Source organism: Eptesicus fuscus, chromosome 17 (assembly GCF_027574615.1).
Source record: "Eptesicus fuscus isolate TK198812 chromosome 17, DD_ASM_mEF_20220401, whole genome shotgun sequence".
Taxonomy (NCBI): domain Eukaryota; kingdom Metazoa; phylum Chordata; class Mammalia; order Chiroptera; family Vespertilionidae; genus Eptesicus; species Eptesicus fuscus.
This window is the reverse complement of record NC_072489.1, coordinates 37,025,887-37,037,895: the sequence shown is the minus strand read 5'-3', so window position 1 is coordinate 37,037,895 and position 12,009 is coordinate 37,025,887. Positions and strand designations below refer to the sequence as shown.

Sequence of the window (12,009 nt, the reverse complement as noted above, 5' to 3'; positions counted from 1 at the left end):
AAATGGCCTCATCTGAATTGGGAATCAATTTTTCTTTTGCTGTTATATATTTGTCTCTCCTCCAAAATTCCAGAATAACTGTAAGACTTAAGGCATTCAAAATATTAAATAAAAAATAAAATTGTAAAATAACCCCCGATTTTAGAAAAGAAACCTTTGGTCATATGCAATTCCTAAACTGGAAGACTGTAAATCAGAGAATTAACAGAGCCTGTCTTTGATTGGTGATCTTGTTTTCTTTATTTTTTTCTATTGTCTCATTTTTCTCCAATGAAGATATAGTGCACTTTATAATCTAAACATTAACTTTTGAAGAGGTAAAGAAAGTAGCTTAAAGGAGCCATGAGTAGTTTTACTAAAAATAATTTGCATTTAGTTGGGGAAAAAATAGATTATATTTAAGTAATTGGTTCTGGTGGGTCTGGCATTGACCCAGAGTTTTTTATAATATATTTTATTGATCCAGAGATCCATTGGGTCAAAGAGGCCAACAGAATTAGAGAGGATACCAGGAAAAGCAAAAAGTTTCTGCTTTTTAGCAAGTAGTGATGCCTTTGTCTACAAAACATTGCCCAAGGCTCTTGTTTTTGCTGCATCTTTACAAAGATTGAATCAGAAGAAATTATTGTGGGATGGAGGATGATTAATTAGAAAGCTACCAAGCTTCTTTTCATTTTCATTTTTTCTGGCTGAAAAGTCCTAAAACCTCATGGAAAGCGTCCAAAAAGGATCCAACTTCTGGAGGACCTCAGAGAGGGGCATACAGAAACATACAGTAACTATTATTTGATGCAGTGATTGTAAACTGCATAATTCTTTTTAAAATGTGTTTATTGATTTTTAGAGAGAGGAAGGGAGAGGGATAGAGAGATAGAAACAACGATGAGAGAGGAACATCACCGATTGGCTGCCTCCCTGCATGTCCCCTATTTGGGATCTAGTCTGCAACCTGGCATGTGCCCTGACCGGGAATCAAACCAGTGACCTCTTGGTTCTTGGGTCAACACTCAACTGCTGAGCCACACGAGCCAGGCATAAACTACATAATTCTTTACCATTAATGTGCGTAGCACAGGAAAGAAAAGTTGAATGAGGATCAGCTAAATTTGGGCTTACTTTGTTTTCTTGATAACCCTTTATTATTCTAGGAATGTTTAGGGAGCATACCTAGCTTTTAAGAACCACACTTACCTCTGAATATTCCTTGCTTAAAGGTCAAAGAGACCTTCTCTACATAATATTTCCTAAAGTTCAGGTAGGCAGTGATTTTGAACTCTTGTTGGGTTTTCAGGCAGACTTTGCAGGGACTGGGCTATTTACTGTTAAATTTGAAGACCTGAGAATATGAATAAATCACACCTAGTTTTCATGACTATTTGGTGGTAATGAATCCACAGAGTATCTTGGTTATCTGAAAATAATGGAGACAATATTGATATAGCTAACTAAAATCAGAATGAAATTCTCTCTACTGAGTCAAAGTCTGTTCTGGCGACAGATTTTCCCATAATAGGTTCTGATCAAGGTGGTGGTAGGAGATAGCACTCCTGGCATATAGTGCAGACTATAATTTTTAGGGACTCTAAATTGACTTAGGAGCTGGAAAAACATATGACACATAGATATTGTTAAATTTGTCTTTTAACAATTGGTAGTTTTTGAAACTCCTAATTATTAGCTTCTGGTAAATATGAAAAGATCTTTAAAAATTCTTTAAAAACAATAAAACAGTCAATTCAATTATTAAAAGATCATTTGTTACTAATATGATTTTTCTGTAGAAAACATTCAAATATATTATTAAAAATAATTTTACCATAATATAAATGTTAGCAAAACAGTTTCCACAAAACTAGAGATAGATGTAATATCTTCCTCCTGATAAGGAAGTTTAAAATAATAAAAACTGAAAATAAATTTTTTTGAAAGTTCTTTAGTGCTTCATGGTAAAATTAGAAGAGTTTCATCAGAATCCATCAACTATTGATGATTTTTCCATTCTTAATTACTCTCTCTGTCACACACACACACCCCAGTACAAACAACATTATACTTAAGAGTTTTGTTTTTTCCTTATGCCTTAATATGAAATGACCTTTCACAAATTACTGTGATTAGGATGATTTTGACTTCATAAGGAATTCATGATTCCCCCTTTTTAGTTGAGGCAAATACTGTGATTTTTCCCTTTTGGGCCAGAAGAGTTTGATAATGATGTTTGCCTTCAGTACCCCGTAACAGAATTCAAAACCAAGTGATGACTGGCCTTTTGCAGTTGTTTATAACACTGTATTTGTTGTAAGAGTCCATCACTTCTTCCTTATCTCCAGCTTTCTCTGCACCACTTTCCCCCCAAATGCTATTGACATTTATTTAAACAATGATAGTGACCTAAAATTAACATTTTTTTTCTGAGAATTTCATGTTAACTCTTGACACAATTGGAAATGAAAACCTAGCAGAGCCAAGTTCATAGATATTAGCTTTACAACAAAAGCATTGTTTTAGTAATGATTTTGTTGTGGGAATTGGTCAAGAAAACTTACTAAATACCTTTTTTCTCATGTAAAACACTCTCTGTTTCATTTTTGTTTTGAAACACCCACCTCCTTTTCCTAAGTAATTAATGAAAAAGCAAGTCAAATGTCTACATCTTCCGCTCTTACCCTTGAAGGCTATTAGTTGAAGCATCTGATTTATTCTTGTCACTTTGTGTGTAAAGGGCCATAGAATAAACATATTAGGCCTGTGGGCCACATGGTCTCCGTCGCACGTTATTATTTGTTTTTTAATTTTTGTTTTACAACCCTTAAAAACGTAAAAATGATTCTTAGCTCAAGGAGGGGAACAAACCCAGGTAGCCAGCCAGTGTGGGCAGAAGTTTGCAACCCCTGTAACTCCTATAAGGACCAAGGTCTGAAGATACACATTATGCCCAAGGTCATGTAACTAAGTAGTGATAGGGGCAGCAATAAGCACCCAGGTTTTTAGGGTAGTCATTGTTCCCCAATTCATTATATAAATTTTACCACTTTTCTTCCAGTTGCCATTCTGGTAATTGTTGCATTTTTGAGTCACTATGAGGACTTTATCTTTTTATTCCTCCTTAGCTTCGAGTTTATATAGTTCTGGAATTCATTATTTTTCTGCTTGAATTTGAAGGGCACTGTGAATGGTTGTTTAAATAAAATGCTTCATTCAGGGAGTTGGCATGTTTAAATCGGAATGTGGAGATGCATTAAAATTTCAGAAGATTATAATGGAAGCTTATTGTTTTTGTTTTGTTTTGTTTTGTTTGTTGTTATTGAGACTTTGGCTTTGTTTTAAAATTTTTCATGTGTATATTTTATGACTTGATTTAAAAACTGTTGTGATCGCTATGGCCTTTGATAGCATTGTTTGTTGTAGATTAATTTGTTTTAGCTTTTTGTAATGTTCGTATTTTACAATGTTTTGAAATGATTATGTTAAGCATTATTTTCTTTGTGCTTAAAATAAAATTATTTTATTTTCTAGGACGCATGGGAATAAATTTCCATCATCCAGGAACAGATAATATTATGGCACTTAACAGTAAGTCTTCATGTGAAATATCTTATAAAATTAGCAGTCAAGTTTATAGCATGTTATTTCCATGTTTTTTTTTTCTTTTTAGTAATTTTTTTATTTTTCTATTACAGTTGACATACAGTATTGTATTAGTTTCAGGTGTACACCCCAGTGATTAGACACTGTATAACTAAGTGATGATTTATTGGGATATTTCCACTTTTTGTTTATTACATTTCAACATTTCAATGAGTAAAATGTAGACCATTATTTTATACTAGTGGTTCTGAAGGTGTGGTCCCTGGAGCATCAGCATCCTTTGGGAACTCATTAAAAATGTCAAATCTCAAGTTCCACTCCAGACCTGCTCAATCATAAACTTTAAGGATGGGGCCCAGAAATCTGTGTATTAAGTCCTGTAGGTGATTGTGATGGATGAGAATGGCTACCGTGTGCCAGGGGTTGACAAACTACAGCCCTGTGAGCCCACTGCCTACTTTTGTAAAGAGCTTTATTGAAACACAGCAACTCCCATTCCTTTATGGACTTTCTTGTGGCTACTTTTGTGTTACAACGGTAGAGCCCAAAAAGCCTGAACTGTTTTCTATCTGGTCCTTTACAGAGAACTTAGCTGACCCCTGCTGCATACCATTGGGGTGGAGTAAGGAAAGAGGAGAAGGAAAGGAGGGAGGTGCAGGGATAGAGGGAGGAGTGGGTTAGATAATGTGAATGACTAAGTCAAGTTATTTATACATAACTCAGAATTTTCTCATTTTGGTAGATAGCCACAGTTCAAACTGGACATCCCATTAGTAGAGTTTACATAGTATATAGGTGTCAACAGCTTTTTAGGTTAGAAATATTTTTGTCAGTAATAATTATTGGATTGAGTTCTGGAGCATCAAAACCTTGTTAACCAGAAAGTCATTGTATTAATTAATCCTGGAAGAAATATCTGCCTGTCATCAATTCCCTTCCCAAGTGTCTGTGGATCAAATAAATACTTTGAAGAAGACATCGTATTCTCAATCCTGACTTGATGAGAGAGACAGGTATCCTGGTGAGCATTCTCACTTCTCAGTACTACTTCCTAAGTGTGAATGGGCCAATTTCCCATTCTTTGGTGTTCCTAGTACGCACTTTTCCTCTGAGAATTACCACCGCTGAGGTCCTCCAAACTGAAATTATCAGCTGTCAGAAGGACCTGTACAGCCACTGATTTAAGTTTTCTCCTCTATCAAATGAGTGATATCAGGTTGCCCACTCTTATCCTCTCAGAAATACTAGTACAAGCTAACTCTTGATACACCTGGGGGGCATCCTGGTTAAATCTAGGGTTGTGTACCATATGGCCCCTTTCCCTCTTCCTTGAGTGGGGATGTTAAAATGCCAGTGGAGTTCCTTAGGGCAGATTTCAGGTTATCTCTAAAATATATGTGTCATATTTATTTGGGCTCCAACATGCAGTCTACCTCCTAGTGAGCTCTGCAAAGGACCCATGACAGTGCTTGACAGTGTGGTTCTCATTCACTGTGCGCACATTTTGTTCTAAAGAGCAAGTATCCCCTCTTTTTGAGGGTCTTAGAAACAATACAAATTTACTCCAGAGTATTCACCGCTATTTTCTAATTTCTAAAAGAACGGTCACTTTACATTCAGATTGTGCTACCTCTAATTTTTTTCCCCCCTAGACGTAGGTACATTGGGGTGAAGATGAATAGGCATGCTTAACTTGCTGAGCTTCTGCGATTTTGTGAAAGTTTGTGAAAACACTTTAGCCAGGTGGTGAGATGTAGAGTTGAATGTAAAAGGAAAGAGCAGCTTGGTAGTGTGTCTGCCTGAAGGAGTGAGTGTGTATTTGAGGAAAGATTGAATCTGACATGATGTGAGTTCTCTTGTGCAAGAGGGAGAGGATATAGTCTTTTATTTTCTGTGTAAAATAAAAATGAAGCCAGAAGACATTTTTCTTTCTAAAAGGTTTTGATACTTCGTTTTGAATCTCTTTAATTCTCTCCTTTTAAATAAGAGATTTTGCTTATGTTTTTTCCACTTTGTGCATGTTACTTAAATTGCCCCATTTAGCCTCTAAATTTTCTCATCTGTAAGAAAAGGGGACTGAAATTAGGTCATCGTAATGATTGCTTTCATGCAGAAGATTCTGTGATTCTGTAATGTATTTTAAAACATCCAAAGGGTCGCTCTGGCTGGTGTGGCTCCATTGATTGGGCATCCTCTGTGCACCGAAGGGGTTGCCGGTTTGATTCCTGATCAGGACACATGCTCTGGTAGGAGCCAACTGATGTTTCTCTTTCTCTCTCCCTGTCCCTCTAAAACAATTTTTAAAAATCTTTTTAAAAAAGCTCTTTGGTTCATTTTTCTTTGCCATTGGGCCCCTTGGATAGGAAAGTTGAAAATGATGCTCGTTCATCTCATCTTTTTTTGCAATCTTGTTTAAAACATGGCAGTGTTTTCGTTTTCTAAAAAAGGTAAAGGAACTTGCTGACGTCATGCAGCCAGCAAATCACCATCTGTGGCTTGGTCACACACTTTATTCTGCCAGTCAGTCTCTTAGTCCAGTGTGATTTCTACTCCTGGGTTTTCCCTGAAAGATCACTCAAGTTTCATTTAGCTCCTTTATAAGAGTTAGCTAAAGAATATTTTATTGATCTTGGAGAATTAGTGCACCTCCAAAAGGATCAGTTTTATTTTCAGAACATAGTCTTCCTTGTCAGTGGCAGGAATTTTAACCATACTTCCAACGAGGCCTCTGGTCAGTGCAGCCCGGGAGTCTCCTTTCCAGGACTTGGTATGCAGAGGATCCCTAGGTAAACTGAAGTAGATGAAACTTTGCCTTCTTTTCTTTGTTGCTCTTCCCACACAAATACCTTTGTTAACTGCATACGTTTTTTTCTTCAGCCTAGTACAGTGGAAATAATGCAGTTTGGGGGAGGAAGGGCAAACAGATCTGGGTTTAAATCCTTGATCCATTACCGATTTGCTCCGTGACCTTGGGCAGCTTACCTGGTTTTTCATTTTAAATGAATATATTCCTGGAGAGTATTATACTAAGTGAAATAAGCCAGTCAGAGCAAGATAAGTATCACATGATCTCACTTATATGTGGAATCTAAAAATACCCATTAAAACACTGATTTTAATTCATAAAACAACAGCTTAAGGTATAATGATTAATAAAAAACAATAATGCTATGGTAGTATTAATGAAATAAAACAAAATTTGACTGAAAAGTTCTTTTTCTATTAATCTTAGATGATGCTACTAAAAGCAGACACTTAGAGAATGAAGTTTGTGGAAATTCTAAAGGAATTTCTGGGTACTTTCAAGGACTTGATAGGTTGAAATACTGGCTCTTCAATGTTGGGATTTAAGGGTAAGGGCTTTTCAAATGTCTGTCAACTAGTGTATTACTTTACTAGGGCTGCCCTAACAAAACAGAAATTTATTTTCTCACAGTTTTGGAGGCTGAAAGTCCAAGAACAAGGTACCAGCAGGATCGGTTTCTCCTGAGGCCTCTCTTGTTGGCTGGCAGATGAATGCCTTCTTTCTTGACCCTCACATGGCTTTTCTCTGTGCAGTCCCAGTATCTCCTTTTTTTTGTTTGTTTAATATATTTTATTTTTTACAGAGAGAAAGGGAAAGGGATAGAGAGTTAGAAATATCGATGAGAGAGAAACATCCATCAGCTGCCTCCTGCACACTCCCCACTGGGTATGTGCCTGCAACCAAGGTACATGCCCTTGACCAGAATGGAACCTGGGGCCCTTGACCAGAATGGAATCTGGGACCCTTGAGTCCGCAGGCCGACGCTCTAGCCACTGAGTCAAACCGGTCAGGGCTCTCCTTTTCTTATAAGGACACCAGTCCTATTGGATCAGGGCCTTACCCTTATGACCTCATTTAACCTTAATTACTTCTTTAAAGACCTTATCTTCAAAAACAGTCACATTGGGAGTTAAGGCTACAGTGTATAAATTTTGGGGGGACACATTTCAGTTCATAACAACTGGTGAATGGGTAAACTGTGGTATTTCCATACTATGGAATACTACTCAGCAATAAAAAGAAAAGAAATAGTGCCCTGGCCAGCATGCTCAGTGTTTAGAGCATTGCAGGTTTAATTTCCAGTCAAGGGCACGTACCTGGGTTGCAGGTTCAATCCCCGACCTCAGTCGGGGTGCATGCGAGAGGCAACCAATTGAGGTGTCTCTCTCACATTGATGTTTCTCTCTCTCTCTCTTTCTCTCCCTACTCCCTTCCCCCTGCCACTCTCTCTAAAAATCAATGGAAAAAGTATCCTCGGGTGAGGATTAACAAAAAAGAAAAAGAAAAATATAGTAACACAGGCAACATCATGGATAAATCTCAAAAATACTGTGTGCTACATAAAGGAAGCCACACACCTTTATTCCATTAATGTGAAGTTGTCAAAAGGGTACACAAACTATAGTACAGAAAGCAGATTAATGGTTGCCAGGGGCCGTGGGTTGGGGGATGGGATCAACAGCAAATGGGCATAAGGACATTTTTCAGGGAGATGAATTATTTCTATATCTTGATTATAATGGTAGTGGTTACCTTACTGTATTATTACAAAAACTGATCAAACTGTACACTTAGAGTGTTTGGGTTTTATTGAATATAAATAATACCTCAACTTAAAGGGGGAAAAAAGAATAAATGCTGTGGAGCCAGTGTTGACCTGGGCTCAGTCCCAGCTTTGCTGTTTCAGTAGCTGAGTCACCTGGTGCCAGTCATCTTCCTGGGCCTCAGTGTGTCCACCTGGAAGTGTCTATTATGGCAGTGGCTTTGCAATTACAATAGACACGGTTAGCATTTAGCATACAGTGCCCGGAGCATGATAAATCACCAATAGGTTATTACGTTTTACTTCATGGTATTTCTTCTCTTTTGTAAAGTACGTCAGTAACACTAGTATTATTTACTGTTCAGTGTTACTTTCTAGGCGTGCAAATGAAATGGAAAGATTTTTCCGAGAAAAATATGAAAAGTCAAAGAGAGAATGGTAGGAAGAAGGGGCTTTAAAACATCCAAACACTTTATGAAAATGTACCCCATCCCTTCAAGCATCATTTTTACCTGCTAAGTTCATGTTGTTTATAGAGAAATTGATCTTTCAAATTACAGTGTGCCAGATTTGAGAATCACTGGCCTAAAACTATGTTACCTATACCACTATAAAGACAAAGATAGAAGAGGAGCATTTATGGGATAAACTCCCATCATTCCTGCTCTTTGGGAATTTACAATCTAAGTAGGGAAAAGGGGACATTGTTTTAGTAACTTTAAGATCTTTAACTCATCTTTTGGTGGAATTTTTTTGCATGACTAATACTTAGATGGAAGCTGGACCAGGGCCATTAGATGTTTGAATAGAATTTAATCTTGCTTACTGAAGTGGGATTCAAAAAATAAGTTTGCAAGGTGTTTTTAAGAAACTGATTTTATTGCAAGGAAAGAAATAAACAATTTCTTTCTACAGTTGGCGTTTACTAATCCTGACAGATATTTCCAAGCCAGTTAATAAAATGTTATATTAAGTTCTTGTATCTTGTTCATCTGGTTTTCATCAATACAGCATCCCAGGGACTCAGCTTAAGTTCCTGAAAATAGTGCATGCTCTCCTGATCCACAACAGAATGGAGATATCCATCTCCCCACAACCCCTTGTCTTTGAGCCTTTGTAGTGGAACCTGTATATAATGTTACTTTGCTTAGAGAAACTTCAGCAAATTTGGATGAATCCATGTAGTTGAAGAATTACTTTAGTTTTTTAAATCAGATCATAACATGCCCTTGGGGAATCCTATGTATGAGTGCAGCTATTTTAAACCAATTATGGGCCAAGTCATAAGGAGTAACAGATGATCCCTTTACAGCGTTTTCTCCTATGGCTAACAAAGCACCATTCCATTAACGTGAGAGTGCCATTCACAATGGACTAGTCATTGATCATGTAAACTTATTTATAGAATAACCCTGGCCTATCCCACTGCCAACTACATGGACCTTTAACATATATATGGTAGGGCAAAAGTAGGTTTACAGTTGTTCATATGGAAAAATAATTAATAATACAAGAATAAACTCTGCATTTCGTGTGCTCACAAGTGTAAACTTACTTTCACTCCACTCTGTATATGTGTATATAAGTATTTTTATTTTTTTATACTTTTCCAACAAGTATTTATTATTAGTGAAGCCATACTTCAGGATCCCAGGGTGAGATGTATCCAGGTCCCCCTTCACCTCCCTGGGAGAAGGATGGAGGGCAGAGGACAGGTGGGTGCAGCCAGCTCAGATCTTCCCAGGGAACACGCTTTCTGCCTGGTGCAGAGGGACTTGTACACACCCTGGTACCATTTGCACACGGAGACATCACCCCCTTCGGCGGTCATTGCCTTCTCACAGCGGTGGAAGTCCAGGTAGTTCTGCCAGCAGTTCCTGCTCTGGTTCTAGCTGGGGAAGCGTTGTTAAGGGGCAGTCTGGTAGTTCTTGGTTCTGGTCCTGATGTCTTCCGCCCTGTTGCTGACTCCTGAAGACGCCCCTGAAGCAGCTCGTAGCTTAACGTGACCTTCAGCAAAGAACCCTCCATCTGGCCGTTTATATTTATTTTGATGGCCTGAAAATGATCCTTTGCTTTTCTTTTTCAATTTTGGATTATTCATGTTTATGATTCAAAGACTACAAAAATGGTAGCATTTCTCAGTGAACCATTCTAAAATTTGTAATGTTTTTGTTTTTTTTAATTGAAGTATAATATACATACCAAACCACGCACAGATCATAGCTTGATGTGTTATCACAAATTAAACACAGCCCTATAACCAGAACTTAGGTCAAAACCAAAACATTACCAATACCCCAGAGCCCCTCTTAGGCTCCCATCCAGTGAATACCCCTGGCCAAGGGGAGCCACTGCTTTTGACTCCTAAAAATTAAATGTAATTTTATGAGGTGCAAAATTATTTAATACATATGAAATGATAAAAGAATTTTATCTGTAATGACTATGATGATTGATCATCAGGAATTAAAGGTCTTAGCCCTAACCGGTTTGGCTCAGTGGATAGAGCATCGGCCTGCAGACTGAAAGGTCCCAGGTTCGATTCTGGTCAAGGGCATGTACCTTGGTTGCGGGCACATCCCCAGTAGGGGGTGTGCAGGAGGCAGCTGATCGATGTTTCTCTTTCATCGATGTTTCTAACTCTCTATCCCTCTCCCTTCCTCTCTGTAAAAATCAATAAAATATATTTTAAAAAAAGAATTCAAGGTCTTAGAGGAAGTAGATACGACTTTTAAAGTATATCACATCTTAGTATATCTGATATAAATCTACACTCGCATAGAATATGTCACATAGATGAAATTAGTCACATTACCCCCTCTTTTGCCTATGTGGGATTGTTTTGTGCTGGCTCATTTAAATTTATATGTTCAATATTCTTCTTGTTTAAAATTCATATTTGCTCTCATGGGAAAGCACTGCCTTTGTGCTCCCAAGTTCCTCTACTTGGTGTTCATGTCATTACCTCTCCCTTAGGGAAGCGTGTGAATCTAATTAGTCTATTTGCAAATGGCCCTCATCTGAGCACATTTTTAATCACCAACAGAGTTGGCCTACATTCTAAAGGCCATCAAGGCATGCATTCCTCCCTCCGTCGGACAGAGAGTCAGAAACATCGATGAGAGAGAAACATCGATCAGCTGCCTCCTGCACACCCCCTACTGGGGATGTGCCCGCAACCAAGGTACATGCCCTTGACCGGAATCGAACCTGGGACCCTTGAGTCTGCAGGCCGACGCTCTATCCACTGAGCCAAACCGGTTTCGGCTATTAGAAGATATTAAAAGGAGTAGAAGATATCAACCTTGCTCTCTAGGAATTTAACAGTGTAGTGTGGTGTTTAAAACTGTGGAATCTGGAGCTAGACTGCTTAGATTTATATTTCAAGTTCACCACGTCCTAGCTGTGTGATTTTAGGTGAGATACTTAATACTGTGTCCCATTTTCCTCATTTGAGAGAGGCGTCTAAGAATACTTATGTCATAAAATCATGGGGTATATTGTTAATACGTGTCAAGCATTTTGAACTGTTCCTGGCACATAGTAAGTACCTCATTAAATTTTAGCTGCTATAATAATAATAATCACCATAGAGATCAGAGATAAAACACTGAAATTAGAACCAAGGTAGCACATAATTAAATTCCATTATGAATGAAGAAAGCAAATTGAAGCATCTGAGATTACTGAATTGGCTGCCTGTTCCATATGCCATCTTCCCTCCCTGATACAAGGCAAGGACTCGCTCCGTGAGTCCCTAGGCTGACATGAACCAATTTATTGTCCTTAATTAGAATAGAAAAAGAGAAGAATATATAAAAATCATGTTTAAGGAAGTTTTGATTAAAACTCC

General features: G+C 37.8%; 1 protein-coding gene across 3 annotated transcripts in view; it reads left to right on the top strand.

Moving 5' to 3' along the window:
- Positions 1-12,009, top strand: part of CPEB3 (cytoplasmic polyadenylation element binding protein 3) — a 175,391-nt gene that overhangs the window by 72,378 nt on the left and 91,004 nt on the right. For all 3 annotated transcript variants that reach the window (XM_028133198.2, XM_028133196.2, XM_054729148.1), the window contains one exon: positions 3,517-3,573. In XM_028133198.2, the coding sequence (XP_027988999.2) occupies positions 3,517-3,573 (57 nt within the window). The remainder of the gene's footprint in view (positions 1-3,516; positions 3,574-12,009) is intronic.